Source organism: Choloepus didactylus, chromosome 10 (assembly GCF_015220235.1).
Source record: "Choloepus didactylus isolate mChoDid1 chromosome 10, mChoDid1.pri, whole genome shotgun sequence".
Taxonomy (NCBI): domain Eukaryota; kingdom Metazoa; phylum Chordata; class Mammalia; order Pilosa; family Megalonychidae; genus Choloepus; species Choloepus didactylus.
Window position 1 is genome coordinate 88,251,240 of NC_051316.1, and position 18,772 is coordinate 88,270,011.

General features: G+C 45.6%; 1 protein-coding gene across 7 annotated transcripts in view; it reads left to right on the forward strand.

The window, feature by feature from the left end:
- Nucleotides 1-6,603, forward strand: part of CCDC180 (coiled-coil domain containing 180) — an 85,997-nt gene extending 79,394 nt beyond the window's left edge. For 2 of the 7 annotated variants that reach the window (XM_037797282.1, XM_037797283.1), the window contains exons 34-39: nucleotides 430-590; nucleotides 1,152-1,289; nucleotides 1,791-1,902; nucleotides 4,016-4,121; nucleotides 5,150-5,285; nucleotides 6,410-6,603. In XM_037797282.1, coding sequence (XP_037653210.1) covers nucleotides 430-590; nucleotides 1,152-1,289; nucleotides 1,791-1,902; nucleotides 4,016-4,121; nucleotides 5,150-5,285; nucleotides 6,410-6,541 — 785 coding nt within the window. In that variant the 3' untranslated portion in view covers nucleotides 6,542-6,603. Of the gene's footprint in view, nucleotides 1-429; nucleotides 591-1,151; nucleotides 1,290-1,762; nucleotides 1,903-4,015; nucleotides 4,123-5,149; nucleotides 5,286-6,409 lie in introns of those variants that run through there. The other 5 variants (XM_037797287.1, XM_037797289.1, XM_037797284.1 and 2 more) reach the window with 4 other exon arrangements.
- The last annotated feature ends 12,169 nt before the right edge of the window (nucleotides 6,604-18,772 follow it).

Sequence of the window (18,772 nt, forward strand, 5' to 3'; positions counted from 1 at the left end):
CCAGAATGAAGCACAGACAGCACAGAAAAATGAACACAAGGGAGAAAGGTGAAGAGGTGTAGATGAAAGAGGTCTAACACATGGATTTTTGGATGTCCAGAGGAAGAGGAAAGAGTCTAAGGGTGAGTCAATATTTGAAGAGATAAGGGCTGAGGACTTTCCAGAACTGCTAAAAGACACAATGCATCTTAAATGAGCTGACCAGTCTTGCAGAGTATAGAGGAAGAGAAGCCCTTTGAACTTGTCTAACTCAGTATTTTCTACATTAATTTGACCATAGGACCCCCTTCTGATGGAATAGCTATTACTACTTTGTAGACCAAGTCTTTTCCATTGGGAAACTGCTTTGGGCCTTCATTGATGAGATCACCTCAGCAACTTGATTCTGTCATGTCCTCTCCCCTGTGCCCCCACCTCTGATTCCTGCAGAATTACGGGGCCAGCTGAGAAGATTTGAGGAGCTGTTGCCCCAGGTGTGTTGGCTGGTGATGGAGAAGTTCAAGGATCACCACTGGAAGAAGTTTTGTGCCTCTGTTGAAGAGATCCAGGGGCAGTTCCAGGAGCAGCAGAAGCAGCTGGAGAAAGCTAAGGTGAGGGTCCCGGGGCCAGGTACCCCTACTCCAGGACCAGGGATTTGGGGAGTTCAGAACTGGAGACAGGACATATGCAGGGCCAAGTTCCTGAGAAGGTGGGCCAGGCTTGGGATTTTGGATGTGGGCTGAGGGATGCAAGGTGTTGGAGAAACGAGAACTGAGCCAACAGTGTCTTCATAGAAGTCACTCACCGAATTCCTTGGATTGCTTAGGTGGGTCTGCTGGTGTCAGTGGGATGATGGTCACATTGAGAGCAATGATGATTTCCTAAAGTCTTTGAAGCCTGTGGGACATGGATGCTACTGATTTTGTTGGACTAAAACCCTGATTGTGCTGGAGCAGATACTACCCAATTTTCAGAATCAGCTCCAGCCATGCCCGCATCTTGCCTTCTCTACTGCTCCTCTGCCCACCGACAGCCCCTCTGGCACCCAGGTCAGGGACCATTTCAGTCTGGTTGCGGCTGTAATTGGCAAACGACATAGACCAGTGATTTTGTGGTCCTGACCCCAAGACCTGATCAAAATCCCTGCTGATTTATGGATTGTTTGATTGAAGGAAGAAAATGCCCAGAAGCTCCATCCAAATCTTGGACACCCCTCAAATGCTCAAGAAATGGAGTCTCTATGCCAAGAGGAAGAGAAGAGGCAGCAAGAGCTAGATAATATCATTGGGGTGAACAGGGAGAAGCTGGAGGTCAGTGGTGCCATTGGCTCCCCAAGTCTTCACTCTGAGGCCTGAAACGTTGCCAATTTACAGCCCTCCCTACCCCCCAGTACTGAGCATGGCTCTTACTGGCACCCCCACCACAGCAGGGCATAAAAATGGGCAAGTCTTTTAGGTGAAAGTGGTCATTATTGGCTGTCTTAACTTGCGTTTCCTTGATTTCTAAATTTATTAATTACAAAACTATGAAAAAGAAGAATATTTTTTGTCCAAGATCCATGACTAGTTTTATTTCCTCTTCTGTGAAATGTCTGAGTCCCTTGGTCATTTCTGAGTCATTTCTTATCTTTAAGCCAAATGACTCTCGGGAGATGCCTTGTGGCAGAGGGCCAGATGCTGGTTTAACTCCGGACACAACTGACCCAATGGCCCTGTCTCAGCCGCCCAGAGTGCACCCAGCCCCTTCCTCAGACTGCCTTTTGAGGGACTTCCTCTCCCTGCAGCACTGGGACTCACCCATGTTTCCTCCAGGAAATCACCAGGAAAAACAGCTGGCTTTTCATAACCAGCTTGGCCACCTTCACAGAGAAATTCCTGCTGCAGTTGGATGAAGTGGTCACCATTGATGACATCCAGACGGCAAGTAAGCAGCAGGGCCAGCCTCTTGCCCTGGACCAGGGGGTCAGTGGGGCTGGTTGGGGGTGGGGAATAGTCTGCTTTGCACCAAACTCTACCAGAGGTCAGATTCTTCCATTGAGGTGACTGATTAGATTTTGTTTTCACTAAAAATAATATGTTTTATTAAAAAGACAAATCCCAGATGGATCAATGTTATACTTAAAAATTAAAACCCTAGCAGTAAAAATTTTCATAATCTGGAGTAGGGATGGCTTTTCTAAGTATGACATGAGAGCCAGAAGCCATAAAGGAAATGACTGTCACTTTTCTGTGACCAAAACCAAAAAAATGTGAGCTTGAAAGATAAATCACGAACTGGAAAAAGTGTTCCTAATAACCTATAAGTCAGAGAAAGTGTTAATGAAAGTTAGCTTTTCTCTAAGCTGTCTTGGAGAATCGTTTGGCAGTACCTATCAAAGCTCTAGACACATACACCTGTGTCCTAGCAGTTCTAATCCTAGGCATGTATCCAACAGAAATATTTGCACAGTTTTTCAAAAATATATTTTCAAAACTAGTCATCACAGGGCTGTTTGAAATAAAGAATCGGGAACAACATGAATATCCATTTACAGGGGATTGGATAAATAAATTATGGTACAAATAGACAATTGAATGCTGTACAGCTGTCAGAGTGGCTGCAGTAGGTCCATACTTGCTGACATGGAAAGACTTCAAGCAATACGATCATGTGAAAAAGCAAATCAACAAACAGTATGTACCTAGGAACCCATAAAAAAACATATATATGACATATACATGCATATGTGTACATGAATGTGTGTTAAGAGAAAGACAGAGTCAGAGAGAGAATGGGAGAGACAGAGCTGGAGAGATACATGCCAAACCATTCATGATGATCACCTCTGTGGGCGGAGTTACAGGAGACTTTCAAAAGCTTTTCTTCCCCATTAGGTGATGTTTAAAATTTTTTAATGTATGTATTACTTTTATATTTACAGAAGACTTAAATCACATATTAAATGTTATCCAGTTATCACTAATCTATTAAGTAATTAAAATGCATTATTTTTATTTTTTTAAAGTTTTATTACAAAGATAATAAATGTTTATTATAGCCAAATAAATTCAAAATGGGGAGGGAGGATTACGGGGCATTTCCTCTTTATGTAAGCTGATTTTTAAATGTCTCTGCATTTAATTTGCTAAGCAGTCCCCTGCTAATGCACGTTGAGCCATTTCCAATTTTTTGCTTCCATGCTGGAGGGTACATCTGTGTCCATAAATATCTATGTTTTTAGGATGGATTCCTAGAAGTGGAATTATTCAGTCAAAATGTATACACATTTTTAAGGTATTGGCCACAATTGCCACTAACAGAGGTCTCTATGTCAAGTTTGAGCCTTGTTTGGGGAAGCAGGGGCTTTAGAGAAGTTGGGGTTGAGACCTAAGAGAGGGGAGGCAGAGAAGGGGGCAGTGGAGAGGATGGCCGTGGCTTGGAGTAAACTGCAGAACCAAGAAGACCCCCGATACCAGGCCCAGCAAGTTCACCATCCTCTGCCTGCTCCATCAACCAGGTTTCTGAGCACAATTTGCACCAGATTCCAAATGACCCTGCCACCCACAGCAGACTGTGCTGTAGGTTACGGCACTCCTGGGCTGCTCACTCTGACTCCAAGTGTGAAGCCCCTTTCTTTTAGGCCATTTGAGAGCTAGTCGGTAAGTTAGGGGGACAACCTCATGTGTGTTCATTCCAGTTGAAGTTTTTAGTTGCAAACAGCAGAACCTGCATGAGCTAGTGTAAGCAGAAAGGGGCTTTAGAAGCTTATTAGATGGTTCACAGAGGCTGCGGGAAGGTAAGAGCAGCAGGCTTGGGACTTTGGAGCTGGGAACAGGTCCCAAAGCACTGTGCTAGCAGTGACCCCTGCTGCCACCACTACACCATATCTGGCACCTTCAGCTTCTGGGTAGGAGGGGGCTCTGTCTCCTGCCCAAGATTCCAAGTAGGAAGGAAGGGAGAGGGCCCTCATTTCCCTAAAAGTAAGATCAGATGGAGTCCATCTGCTCTGAGGCGGTAAGTAAGGCCACAATCAGGAACCTGTCTCTTGTCTGCCCAGATATGGAGCCCCCCAGGCAGAGAACATCGGTCCTGATCCGGAGGAAACTTGCTGGGCTGTCCCTGGAGGAGGAACGAGAGAAGCCCCTGATTGAGCGGGGGAGCAGGTGAGAGTGGAGGGCACGGAGGAGCATTCTGAATGACTGCCGTTTGCTGGGGGCAGGGGGAGGGTTCAGAGTGGTTAGGGATGTGGGCTCTGAAGTCAGAAGGTCCTGGTAGCCCTGGAAAGGTGTTACCATTCGGCACCCCGGTTTCCTCATCTGTGAGCAGGGATAGCAGCCACCTCCCTTGCATGGTAGGAAGACGAGTTCAATGAGATTGTACTTGGGGCGCCCCTGGTACATACTGAGAGCTCAATAGCTGTTACTTCACTTGTTAAGGACCCAACAAAGGGTCCCACAAAGAAAAGAGGGCCTGTCACAGCCTCCCTCCCTCGAGTCGCCAGTGGCACTGTGAACCACTCTAGCCATCCGTCATGTGCAGTATGAGCTATCGAAGTGTTCCCGGTGCTCCAAGAATGCAACTCTGGAAGAAGCAGCAAAGCAATGACTTGCCCAGCACTGTTCTCAGCTGTGGGGTTTACAGCACAGTGGGAAAAATGGGCCCGGGGCATGACTGCCGCCTGGCTGGCAGACTGCCCTGGTAGCCAGATGGAAGAGTCTGCTCTCAGCTGGGCAGGACCCTCGTGATGTAATGTAATGCGGATGCTGACGCTGATGACAGCTCCCGTTTTTGAGCTCCTACCATGTGCCAGGCACCAAGTCAGGTGTTTGGCACGTTACTTCTATGTAAGAAAGGTTTTGTTGTCATCTCCATTTTACCTGTGAGGAGACTAGGGCTAAAAGGGAAGGAACTTGCCCAAGGCCCAGATGTGGCTGACTACAGAGGTGTGGCATTGCCATTCTCCACCCAGTACCCAAGACTGTTTATGACCATTGATTAAAACAGTATGGAAATACGAAACAGGGAATTTGAAGTGCAAATATTCTGCAGGATTTTTCTTTTCCTTGATTTAAGACAGTTAAAGCCATTAACATTTTTAAAAAAAGAAGAAAAAGAAATGCTATGCTTTACTACCAGGGTTGGCAGGGGAACTGTGAGACTGTGGGACTTTCACATGCATATTTGTTCGTAGGAAGTGGCCAGGAATCAGAGCCACTGAAGTCACCATCGAGAACAAAATTCTTCTCCAGAAAATGCCTTCAATAACCACCACCAAAACAACCCTGGGCCACCTGGCGGCCGTGGAAGCCCGAGATGCTGTTTACCTGGTGCGGAGAGACGGGTTGGGGTGGTCGAATCCCCAGGAGTGCGCGCAGCTCAGTTTGGGCAGCATTTCCCCCAGCTCCACCTGCCTTGGAACGGAGGGAGTTCTCCGTCACTGGGTGCTCCAACATTTGTTCCAGGGGGCAGGGGACACATGTCAGGGCACCCCAGGGTTGCAGGTCTCAACACTCAGGACAGGCACAAGGACGTCATGCACAGTGCCAGCACTAGCGTGGGCCCAAAGGCATGTACAGACTGAAGGGTGAAGAAAGACTTTCCAGAGGAACGACTGAGTCAGAACTAGAGAACAGGCATGGAGGCCGAGAGTAACAATGGGTTGGCAGTGGGGCAGCAGTAGTTACAGCTAACGGTTTTCACAAGTACTTACAGGGGCCCCTGTTCATGACCTGAGTTGTCTCGTTGGATCCTCCTAACTACTCCAGACATAGAACTGCTATCCCCATTTCACTGAGGAGGAAACAGGCCTAAAGAACCGCACCCCCTTTTACGCCACTACATAGTGGCAAAGCCAGGATTTGAACCCAGAGCCTGTTAGACCCATGTGGGGCCTGGCTGGCAAGCAGGCTGCATTCAGATGCTATTTTAGGGACCTCTTGGCTCTGTAGTTCTGTGGACCTTTGGTCCCGGTGCCCAGTGAGAAACCTTGTCCTGCCTGAAAATAGGAGAACCCTCTTTGCCTAGGGCAGGCCTTTCCTGGGCTACCACACCAAGCCCCAGGCAGAGGAGATGGCTCTGCCCACCCAGTTCAGTGGCCACTCGAGGCCTGGAAGGCACAGCCTCTGGAGGAAGCCAAGACCCTTGAGCTTATTGCAGGACGCAGGACAGGAAGGCAGTGAGGAAGGAGTGCAAAGTCCAAAGTCACTCCCTGCCCAGCCTCCTTCTAGCTGGGTGACCCAGGCAAGGCTCTGAGCCTCAGATTCCTCATCAGTAAAATGGGGAAATAACTGGGCCTGCCTAATTAGTTGTTGGGAGAAAGACGTGAGAAGTTACCTGTGGAGCTCTTGCCAGGTGCTGGAGTAGGTTGACAGCTCTCTGCCAGCTGGTCACAGTGCTCCTCTAGGGCGGAGGGTCCCTCCTCATGTGGTCCCTCCTGCTGCCTTCCTCCCAGAAATATTTGGCATCATTCGAGGAGGAGTTGAAGAAGATCCAGGAGGACAATGCATCCCAGGTGAAGGAGGCTCAGCGCTGGAGAGACAGCTGGAAGCGCTCCGTGCACACCATCCAGGGCCTGTACTTGTGACACCCTCGACCCCAGATGCTGGACTGGGTCCCAATCCCAAATAAAGGCTCATTTTGTAGATACTCTTGTTGCTGGGGTTTCTTTCATTCATTCATCCACTCATTCATTCATTCAGTAAATGTTCACTGATCCCTGCTGTGTGCCACACACTGTGGCTTCATCAGTGAACACAACCTGACATGGTCCCTGCCCACCTGGCTCTCACATCCACTGCAGAAGACCAACAGGGAAGGGGGAGGGCCACATGGTTAGCAGAGTTAATGAGTACCTGGAGTAGATTACCTATAATAGAGGCCCGTACTCAAAGAAATAACAGAGAAAAGGCATGCTGAGCCCTTCATCTTGAAAAATAATTAAAATTAAGAAAAAATGTATTTTATATTTAACAAAACATGGGTTATAATTGCAACTATGCACCAATACCTAGAACCAACAAAGAATTAATCTAATGTTGATTGGGTGTTTGTGACACAGTTTTTCAGACCAAATTATAAATTTTAACAAAAATATTCTCAGGCCTCATTAACTTTACTTAAGGACCGCTTTTAGTTCTCCGACCCTCAGATCATTCTCTTTGGAAACCTCTGTCATATTGTCTTCCTTGTCAGTTTTCTTGTCTTCGATTGTCAAGTGGCCTAACCATGCCAGGGTCTCATTTGTCAGACCTTTTCTGTGTCATTTGGACAGGCTGCCAATATTCCTTCCTTCAACTTCATGAATTCTGTTTCTTTTACATGCTTTGCATTTTGACTTTGCATCCCTTGGCAATTTGACACCCTTTATCTCCTTTAATGACTTCTGAGGTAGGCCTTTTGTCCTCATTTTACAGGTGAGGAGACTCAAGTCCAGAAGGTTGAAATGACCTGTTCGCAGTCACACAACCAGTGTAGAACCTCCCATTGTTTGAGTTTCCCGAAAGTGGACAAGCACTTGGGTTAAGTCCTTTGTTTTGATTTCAATATTTTAAAATTTTAGACTTTTCTTGTACCCTAACATATGGTCTATCCTAGAAAATGAGCCATGTGTACTTGAAAAGAAAATGTATTCTGCTCATGTAGGGTGAAGTGTTCTATATATGTCAGTTAGATCTAGCTGGTTTATAGTGTGGTTCAGGTCTTCTATTTCCTTATTGGTTTTCTATTTAGATGTTCTATCCAATATTGAAAGTGGTATATTGAAATCTCCAGCTATTATTAGAAAACTCTGTATTTCTCCCTTCAGTTCTATCAATGGTTGCTTCATATATTTTGGCACTCTGCTGTTAGGTGCATATATGTTGATAATTGTTAAATCTTCTTATTGAATTGATTTTTTTAATCAATATATAATGTCCTTCTTTGTCTCTTGTAACAGTTTTGACAGTCCACAAGACTAAGGAAAAGAAGAGAGAGGGAGGAAGGAAGGAAAGAAGGAAGGAAGGAAGGAAAGAAAGAAAGGGAGAAAGAAAGAGGGGGAGAAAAAATACTAACAGACAAAATACCCACAAAAAACGGTGGTGGGGAGCAAAAAAAAAAAAAAAAATGAAGTGCACTGCCTCTTCAAGTCTCTTGGTATGTGCCAGTGGGAAGCCAGAAGCTGCTGCTTTTGAGGCCAAAACCCAGACCAGTGTCCCTGCTCATCTCCCTGGGGTCCACTGGACCCAAAAGTATAAAACAGAGAAAGAAAGAAAAAAAAAAAACGAAAAGAAAGAGTTGCACTCTCTCTTTATGTCCCTGTAGATGCTGCTGTAAGGCCAGAAGATGCTGCTTCTAAGAGAAACCAAGGCTAGTGCCCATGCTGGGTCCTTGGGGATCCACCAGGCTAACAACACAAGAAAGAGAAAGAAGAAACCCAACAGATGAAACAATGCCATGGGTCTTTAAGTGCTGGTAGATGCTGGTGTGAGGCCAGAAACCGATGCTGCAGAGAAGGCAGAAACCCAGGCCAGAGTCTGTGCTGTGCCCTCAAGGAGCTATCAGACCAGGAAACACCCCCACAGAGAAGAAGGATGGGGGGGAGGGGACAACCAAAGAAGGTGCACTAGCTCTATAAATCCAGAGGGCCAAAACTGAGGCCAGCTTCTACAGTGGTTCCTCAGGGCTCCCCCAGACTTACCTCAACACTCAACTCCAACTTTTAGAAGAGGTGGTTCCATCTCCTCACCCGGGCCTCAGCTGGCCTCTGCTGGAATCCAAGCTATGTCCCCCACAGCCATTTCTGCAGTTGCTGCCCCAGGGCTGGTCATTGGTGGCTGGTAACTGATTCCTGCTTTCACTTGCAAAAGCTGAACTTTCGCAGCCTCCAACTTCCTCCTACACTCTTGTAATTGTTCTAAATGCCCATTCTGGTTCCAAAATTACTACTTAGTTAATTCCAGTATCTTTTTCCCACTCTTTCGTTTATCCAGTGGAGGGAGGGTTTGTAAAACTTCCTACTCCACCATTTTGCCAAGTCATTTGTTTGGAGAAAATCCCAGGAAGCATGTGTGGGGACATTGGGTAAGTGAACCTGGCAGGAGAAAAACAACAAAGGGGCCTTAATAAGTGGCCACTGCTATGGGCAACCAGGCACGGTCTCTCTGGGAAACCATGTCCCTCCTGGACTGACTTCTGTCCCTACTGGTAGAGGTGTCCCCCCAGGGACATTACCACTCCAGTACCACTGGCTTGTGCTGAATCTCCCATAGTGCACAAGAAAGCCCTCAGGCAGAGCGGAGAGAGACAGGTGCTGAGGGGGATGCTGTCAGCCTGCTGGAGACCGCTCCCCTGGCTGCAGGAGGACTCAAGCAGACTGAGGGGATGTGCGCATGGCCAAATCCAAGGCCAGGACCCTTTGCACTATTTTGCCACACCAAGCTCTTTTTTCAAAGCAACAGCTCGCATCTGCATAGTCCTCTCCGGCTTGCAGTGTGCTCAGCAGGTGTGCGATCTAATCAAGTTCTGCCTGGGAGGGGCTGGCCATCACTATGTGTCTCCTATTTGTCAACAAGGAAACAGAAGCTCAGAGAAACAGACAGACATTACAAAATCACTCAGCCAGAGGGAGATGCTGCTGAGGTTCCAGTTCTTCTGGTGGCCCTCTCATGCATCTCCACGACACCATGCAGCCTGGAGAGATTGTTCTTGGGTGCTTTGTAAGTAGTGACGCCCCCAGCACAACTGGTACCGACTCTCCATCTGCCACCTTGGGAGTCTCCACACACATCACACTTACTGCCCGGCAATAGGCAGCACACATAGAAGAGGGGCACAGACCTAGATGCAGGACAGCCTAACATCAGTGACCCTTGACCTCCTCTGGTGGGCCTAGGAGGCTGGAGGAAGCAGCCTCGGAAGAGGTTCCAACCAGCTTGGAGGGGAGGGCACCTGGCACCCTACAAGATAACGCAAGTGCCTGGCCCATCTCAGAGCAGCTTGCTGGGGTGAGGTCACCACTTGGCATGGACAGGCCCATGGGGACTGGAAAGGAATCATACATCCGCTGCTGCTAGTGTGTGTCAGGGGCTTGTGGGCAACCTCCATTCATACAGACAGGAGCCTCATAAAGTAGGGACTATTGTTCCCCTTGCTTTAGATGGGAGATTGAGGCACAGTTTCCCTCCTGACCAGTGAGTAGCAGAGCTGGGATTAAAGAAGGTCCAAAGGCACAAGGCTCTTCCCTGTCCCCGGTGCCACTTCCCACTTGGTTGGCTAGCCACCCCCTGGGAGGACATGGAGCCCTGAGCATGGAGGTCAGACACCAAGGAGGCACCTGCACAGGATCCCTGGGATACCTCAGCCTCCCCCTCACACACACACCTTGGTCTGTCACCTGTTCCCTGAACTCTTCCCTTGGCCTGTCCTTTGGTTTGTCCTCTTGGGCTGTCCCCTTGGCCTGTGCCCCTTAGGCTCCAGCCCAGCTCAGAGGTGGTTTGCTACCTGTCCTGCGGGCCCTCCCTGAGACTGGTGTGGGGTAGTAGAGACTAGACACCCTGCACAGCCTGAACAAAACCCACAAATGGTGACAATGCCAGGGAGCAGAAAGAGCCACAGACTCGGGAGGCCTGGGCCAGCCCCTCACTGCTGTGTGCCCTTTCTAAGCACTGTTTCCTCACCTTGTCCAATGGAGATGCCAACTCTGCTGCCTTGCCCACTACACCCAGTGATGCCCTTCTTGGTTAGCTCGGTTGGGCCTGATCACACTAGGGCCCAGAGAGGGAGGGGAACCCCTTCCATGAAGGAGAAAGCAGTCGCACCCCACAACACACACCAATATGCTACCTTTCATTGTTTTCCCTGTTACTCCAAAAGGAGTATACATTTATTATAAGAAAATAATTAATAAAATAAGCAAAATGAAGACTATAATAACCCTGGCACCCAGAGACAGCCATTGCCTATACCATCTTGCCATACATGTGCACTATTTTTAAAAAATGGACTTGTAATGTGCATTTGGTTGTGTAAACTGCTTTTTAAATTTTAATTGGGCAAACCCTATTCCATATCCTTATATATTCTTCTACACCATTGGCTTTCATACTTTTGTGACTACAACCCACCACATGGAATGCACTTCACATTTTGACATGGAGTCCTAACACACATGCACAGTTGAGACCAACAGTTCTTGAAATAACCTTTACCATTACTATAGGGGCTGCTCTCTAATATATTCTGTTTAAAATTTAAAATTCCTAGCCTAACCATGGCCTACTAAGAGATCTTGACTGCAGTGTGGGAAACCGTTCGACACCATCATTTTAAATGGCGGCAGCATGTTCCCACTGCCAGGGAAACCAGATCCTCTCTGTAGGACCTTGGGGGGTGTCCCATCCAGGACTCTTGCAAACAAGCAGAGATGATCATCTACATACATGGGTGGGGGGATGTTTGCTGGTTTGGAAGGTGAAAGATGACATCTAATTCATGATTTTATTGTCATATTTCTAATGACAAGTGATACTGGACTTTCGTTACTTTCAGTCATTTCCAACGTATGACCCCTTCTTTCTGTTCTAGAGTAAGGCTACTGAAAATGCCATCTCTGGGCATTCCCAGGGGACACAGTCTGTGTCTGAACCCTATGCACAGCCAGGAACCTCCACTCCTAGGATGCTGGGAGCTCAGTTCCCAGCCTGTAGGGCTCCCTCCCCTCCTTGGGTCTCAGCAAACCAAGGTCTGCTCCGGGGGTCACAGCACACTAATTTTAGTAAGTGCTTGGCAGATTTGCTCCTCAGGATGGCAAAGTACAGGGGACAAGAGTGCAATGGAAAGAGTGCATTGGGTTGGCTTGTGGCCAGGTCAGGCCGGGCCTTGGCTGGTGGAGGGCTTTGCTTAAAGAGTGACTGCTGGATTTAGCTGTGTTCCGAGTGGGCCAGCACCTGGACTGTGAACCCATTTGTCCTACTGAACAACCATCTCAAAAGAGGAATAGAGACTCGGGGAACCCAAAGGTGCAGGGCTGGCCAGAAGAGCCCACAGAAGTCATTTAGCCTTTGTTTCTGTTTTTGCTTTTTTAAATTCAGTTTTCTTGAGCTATATTCACATACCATGCAATCATCCATAGTGTACAATCAGTTGTTCACAGTACCATCACATAATTGTGCATTCATCACCAAAACCAATTTTGAACATTTTCATTATTACTCCAAAAATAAATAAAAATTAAAGTAAAAAAGAACACCTAAAACATTCCATCTCCCCCATCCCACCCTATTTTTCATTTTATTTTTGCCCCCATTTTTCTACTCATTTGTCCATATACTGGATAAAGGGAGTATGAGCCACAAGGTTTCACAATCACACAGCCACACCATGTAAGCTATGTAGTTATACCATTGTCTTCAAGAATCAAGGCTACTGAGTTGCAGTTCGACAGTTTCAGGTATTTCCTTCTAGCTATTCCAATACACTAAAAACTACAAAGGGAAATCTATATAGCACATAAGAATACCCTCCAGAATGACCTCTCCACTCTATTTGAAATCTCGCAGCCACTGAAACTATTTTGTTTCATTTCTCTTCCACCTTTTGGTCCAGAAGGCTTTCTCAATCCCATGATGCCAGGTCCAGGCTCATCCCCAGGAGTCATGTCCCACATTGCCAGGGAGATTTATACCCCTGGAGTCATGTCCCACATAGTGGGGAGGGCAGTAAGTTTACCTGCCAAGTTAGCCTTTGGTTTTTAAACTCTCCTTTTTTGGGGGGGTGAGGGGGGCAGGGAAACTTTGTTCCAAGGACACCCCAAGCAGAACCCAATGTATCAAATGCAAGACAGAGAGGACAGAGAGATGCTCTGGGTGAAATTAGGATGTGGCCTGGACTCCCTCCACATCCCCCCCTCCCTAACACACCCCTGGAACTCCCTTAGGGTTCCAAGAGGCACAGCTAGACAAGCGCTGAAGGAATCCAAGGCGTCTTTTCCCATCTTTTGGCCATTATAAGTAATGCTGCTATGAACATCTGTGCACAAGTTTTTGCATTGACATAGGTTTTCGTTTCTCTTGGGTATATACCTAAGAGTGGAATTGTTTAACTTTTGGAGAACTGCCAGACTGTTTGCCAAAGTGGCTGCACCATTTGACATTCCCACCAGCATTATATGAGGGTTCCAATTTCTCCACATTCTCACCAATACTTGTTACTATCTGCCTTTTTGATTTAGTGGGTATGAAGAGCCATCCCTTTATGGCAGTGATTTTCATCTCCTTGATGACTAACGATGTTGAGCATCTTTTCATGTGTTTATTGGTCATTTTTATATCTTCCTTGGAGAAATTTCTGTTTGGATCCTTTGCCCATTTTTTGTTATTTATCTTTTCATTATGGACTTGTAAGAGTTCTTTATATATCCAAGATACAAATCCCTTATCAGACACATGATTTGCAAATATTTTCTCCCATTCTGTGGGTTGTCTTTTCATTTTCTTGATAGTGTCTTTTGAAGCACAAAAGTTTTAAATTTTGATCAAGTCCAACTTATCTATTTTTCCTTTGGTTGCTTGGGCTTTTGGTGTTATATCTAAGAATCCATCACCAAATCCAAGATCCCAAAGATTCATTCCTCTGTTTTCTTGAGTTTTATAATTTTGACTCTTACATTTAGGTCTTTGATCCACTTTGAGTTAATTTTGGTATATGGTGTTAGGTAGGGGTCCAACTTCATTCTTTTGTATGTGGCTATCCAGTTGTCCCAGCACCATTTTTTGAAAAGTCTATTCTTTCTTCCATTGAATTGTCTTGGCATCTGTCTTAGTTTGCTAGGGCTGCCATAACAAAGTATCCCAAACTGGGTGGCTTAAAATAACAGAAATTTATTTTCTTACAGTTCTGGAAACTAAAAGTCTGAAATCAAAGTGTCAGCAGGGCCATACTTCCTCTGAAATCTGTAGAGTCTGGCAGTGGCTGACTGGTGATCCTTGGTGTTCTTTGGCTTGTGGTATAACTCAATCTCTGCCTCCATCACAAGCTGTCTTCTCTCTGTGTCTGTGTCCAAATTTTGTCTCCTTATAAGAACACCAATCAAATTAGATTGGGGCCCATGTTAATCCAAATTGGGCTAATCTCAACTAATAACATCTTCAAAGATCCTATTTCCAAATAGGGTCAAATTCATGCAACCAGGGGTTAGCACTCAAACATATTTGGGGGAGCACAGTTCAATTACAACAGTACTCTTGTCAAAAATCAATTGACCATAGATATGCGGGTTCATTACTGGACTCTCAATTCTATTTGTATATCTAGCCTTATACCAGTACCATAATGTCTTGATTGCTGTTGCTTTTTAGTAAATTTTGAAATCAGAAAGTATGAGTCCTATAATGTTGTTCTTGTTTTTCAAGATTGTTTTGGCTATTCTGGGTCCCTTAAGTTTCCATAGAATTTTAGGATCAGCTTATTAATTTCTACAAAGAAGCCAACTGGGATTCTTATAGGGTGTGTTTTGAATCCATACATCAACTTAGGGAGTATTTTCACCTTCACAATATTAAGTCTTTGACCCATGAACATGGGATGTCTTCCCATTTATTTAGATCTTCTTTCATTTCTTTCAACAGTGTTTTGTAGCTTTCAGAGTATAAGTTTTTCACTAGTTTTGTTAAATTTACTCTTGTAAATAATTATGCTATTGTAAATGAAGTTGTTTTTGAATTGTTCGTTGCAAGTGTATAGAAATACAATTGATATTTGTATATCAATTTTGTATCCTGCAACCTTGCTGAAATTATTTATTCTAAAATTTTTTAGTGGATTTCTTAGGATTTACAATATACAAGGTCATGTCATCTCTGAGTAGAGATAATTTTACTTCTTCTTTTCCAATCTGGATGCTTTTTATTTTATTTTCTTGCCTAGTTGCCCTGACTAGAACCCTCAGAATTGAAGTGGAAAGAGCACATATCTTTATGTTGTTCCAGATCTTAGAGAGAAACCATCCAACTCTCACCATTAAGTATATTAGCTATAGGTTTTTCAAAGATGCCCTTCATCAGGTTGAGGAAGTTGCCTTCTATTCCTAGTTTGCTCAGTGTTTTTATCATAAAGCGTGTTGGATTTTGTCAATTGCTTTTTCTGGTTTGGGTCTGTTGTGTATCCCATAGAAGGCCATGTTCTTTTAATCCAATCTTGTCCCGGGCAGACCTATTGTGGGTGGAGCCTTTTAATTAGGCTGTTTCCATAGAGCGTGACCCCACCCATTCAAGGTGAGTCTTAATAGCCTTGCTGGAGGATAAAAGGCAGAGACATTTTGAAGAGAGCTCAGAGAAACTAAGATATAAAATCCAGAGTTTGCCCCTGGGAGAAGCAAAGAGAGAAGCTAACAGAAGCAGAAGCCTAGAGACATTCTGGAGAGAGACATTTTGAAGCCAGAACCCAGGAGAAGGAGGACTAGCAGAGGAACCCCGGATGCCATCGGCCTTTCTTCAGAGAAGGTGCATCTTGATGCCTTAATGTGGACATTTTCATGGCCTTAGAACTGTAAATTTGCAATGTAATAAATCCCCATTGTTAAAAGCTAGTCCATTGTGGTACATTGCATTTTGGCAACTTCAGCAAATCAGAACAATAATCATGGTGATTTTTGCTTTTAATTCTATTGATAAGAGTGTATAACATTAATTGATTTTCATCCAACAGCAGGGAAAAATGAGGTTTCATCCAAGGTCACCCAGCAAATCAGGGGCAGAACCAACTTTGGATCCAGAGGCCCCTGGCCGTAGTGGGACTGAGATGAGTCCTCCAGGACCTGTCCTCTGTCACCGCCCACCCCCAGGCCCCAGTAGGACCACAATAAATGTCTGCTCTAAACTGACCTTTTCAGGAATGCCCACTTTGTACCCAAAATGCTGGCTTTTGGACTAGACAGAATCTTATTCCCTAACCTGAGGAAGGTGAGGCCCACAGCACTGGGCTAGAGGGCCTTCTCTTGCAGAGCCCCCACCAGTTAACGCGCCATGCCAGGGAAGCTCTAGTATACTCTCCCCACCATCCCTTGGAGATTTGTGAGGAGCATTCACCAGGTAAAGGTCTGGGAGTCCTGCAGCTCCCTGGTCATTCCAGGGTTTCCTAGACTGATTTGACCATGGAACCCATTATTTCTAGAAAGTGCTCTGCTGCATTCTCTGGGAAGCCCAGAGGTAGGCAACAGCAGGAGGGCTAACTGTGGCTGCCACCAAGGAAGGGAGAGCACAAGGATTGGGAGTCAGAGACCACTGGTCCAGCTCTCACTAACCAGAAGGGGGACATTGGAATTCTATAGCACTTTATGGCTTACCAACCAGAGACCTACCCACAATCTCAAGAGATAGATGGAACAGGAATTATGCCCATTTTCTGTTGAGGAAACTGACCCACAGAGAAGGTAAGGGATAGCTACAAAGTGATGAAGCTGAGAACTGATCTTCATGTCTTCTGAACTCCAAGTCCTGAGTTTTTCCACAATCCCACATTCACCACTGCGAATCATCCACCAGGGCAGATGTTCATCCACAAAGAGACAAACACTGTAACACCCCATCCGTCCAATTGCAGCCAAAGAATTCAGAAGACAATAGATCATTCCATTAACATGCACTATGTAGCTAAAAAAAGGTTTTAGCATGACCTGCTATAATTGCTTCACAGAATATAAGAAAATAAACTTCCAAGTAACCAAAAAAAAAAAAAAAATTCTAAAGCCATAAATTGCTATATAATTAGTTTCCTAGGCTGCTCAAAAAAACCAAACACCATGAAATGGGTCAAGTTAAACAATGGGAATTTATTTGTTCACGGTTTTGAGATGTGAAAAATGTTCAAATCAAGGCATCACAAAGATGATGTTTCTTCCCAAAAACCAGCTGCTAGCAATCCTGGACTCCTTTGTCACATGGCAAGACACATAGGAGCATCTGCTGGACTCTCCCTTCTCTTCCAGGCTTCATTGATTTCAGCTTCTTGTTTCCATGGCTTTCTCTCTGTGTCTGAATTTCATTCTCTTATAAAGGACTTCAGTAACAGGATTAAGACCCATCCTGATTGAGGTAGGTCACACCTTAACTGAAAGAGCCTCATCAAAAGGTTCTCCTTACAATGGGATCACACCCATAGAAATGGATTTGATTTGAGAACATATTTTTCTGGGGTACACACAGCTTGAAACCACCATGCAGCAGGAACCTTAGGCAGTTTTCTGGGAGGACATTGCTCATTTCCCTCAGTGAACTCTAACTTTGCCTCCTGGTGTTACCAGTGGGAAGACAGACCACAGGGAGTTATCCTTCTTCATCTACCTCCAAGAATCCACTTCATAGAGGAACCAAGGGATAGATTTCCTCATGCCCCCATTTTACAGATGGGGAAACTGAGGACCAGTGAGGGGAATGGCCACATGGGGATCATGGGTAGCATGGGATTTCAGACCAAAGATCCCCCATTCCTTCTGCCACAGGCACTACCAGGGTTGGTCCTGAGCTGCTGGACAAGGACGGTGTGCATGAGCTGCTCATCTCGACAGCTGCTCGCAACTGCATATGGTACACATGCCCTGTATGCACATTCTCTCACTTAACCCTCTGCTGGAGTCAGCTCCCTGTGAGCCGGGACTGTGTTCAGTGCTGTAATCCCAAGCCCCTAGAACAGTGCCCAGCACAGAGTAGGCACTTAAAATTTTATTGAATAAATAGATGTATGAGCCAATGTAATCCTTCCAATAACCCTACTAATTAGGTACTGTTATTTTACAGATGGCACAAAGAAATCTTGGATTCATCTGTTCGTTCATTTATTCATGCATTTGGCACCTGCATACTGCTCACCTGTTGTGGGAAGGCACCAGGAATTAAAAAATGAACCCCAGACACCAGCCCTTTCCTTTGGGACCTCATAGTCTAACAGATAGGACAACATCTAACCCACTGTGAGTAAATGGGAACTCTGGACCTTGGCCCAGCCTCTGTGGCCCTCCTCCTCCTCCTCCTTTAATGATATTTAAGTAATCCTTAAAAAGGATTTTTAAGTATATATAAAAACTGGCACACTTACACTTATTACCCACCACTTTCTCTCCCCTCTGAGGTTTTTTTTTTTTTTTTCCTTTGTTTATTTGTTTTGGGGTTTTGTTCTTTCTGATTCTTCTGTGAGTTCCCTTGAGCACTTCCGGTACATGCCTAAATTCCTTTCCTTGTTAGTCTACCTTACACTGTTCAATGGAAACAATGTCCAGATGCACACATTGGCACTTTCTCCCATCTTCCTTTTCCCTCCCAATTTTCGATTGTTTTATTTTTAAGTTGTGGAAGTCTCTCTTGTCTTCCCTCTAGCTTTTCACCCAATCCCTCCCCAGCCAGCCCTAGGCTGTCTTTAGGCTGAATTTGTCCACCCAGGGGTACGGAGGTGGGGAGAATGCAGGTGGGGCAGCGAGTCCTGGCACATACCAGCCAGAGCTGTGGGCCTAGGTCTGCCCTGTCTTGCTCTTCTCTTTATTAGAAAACAGTTACCAGGGAGGCACTATCATCCAGAAGATAAACCAGGAAATTTGCAAACATAAACTGAGTAAGGAAAAGGAATCAGTTAGTGCCAGATCAGGCTTCAGGGAACCAATGTTTGCAGTTGAAAATGGAAGCATGACATTTCAACCAGCATTGGCCACCTTCTCAGGGACTGTGCCAGGCACCTGCAGATTCTGAGGAACAGGTCCTGTCTTGCAGGAACCTGCAGTCCTCAAGGGAAACCCCACATGACACAGGCAATGACACCCCCAAGCAGGCTGGGAGTCTGTGCCCAGGGCAGG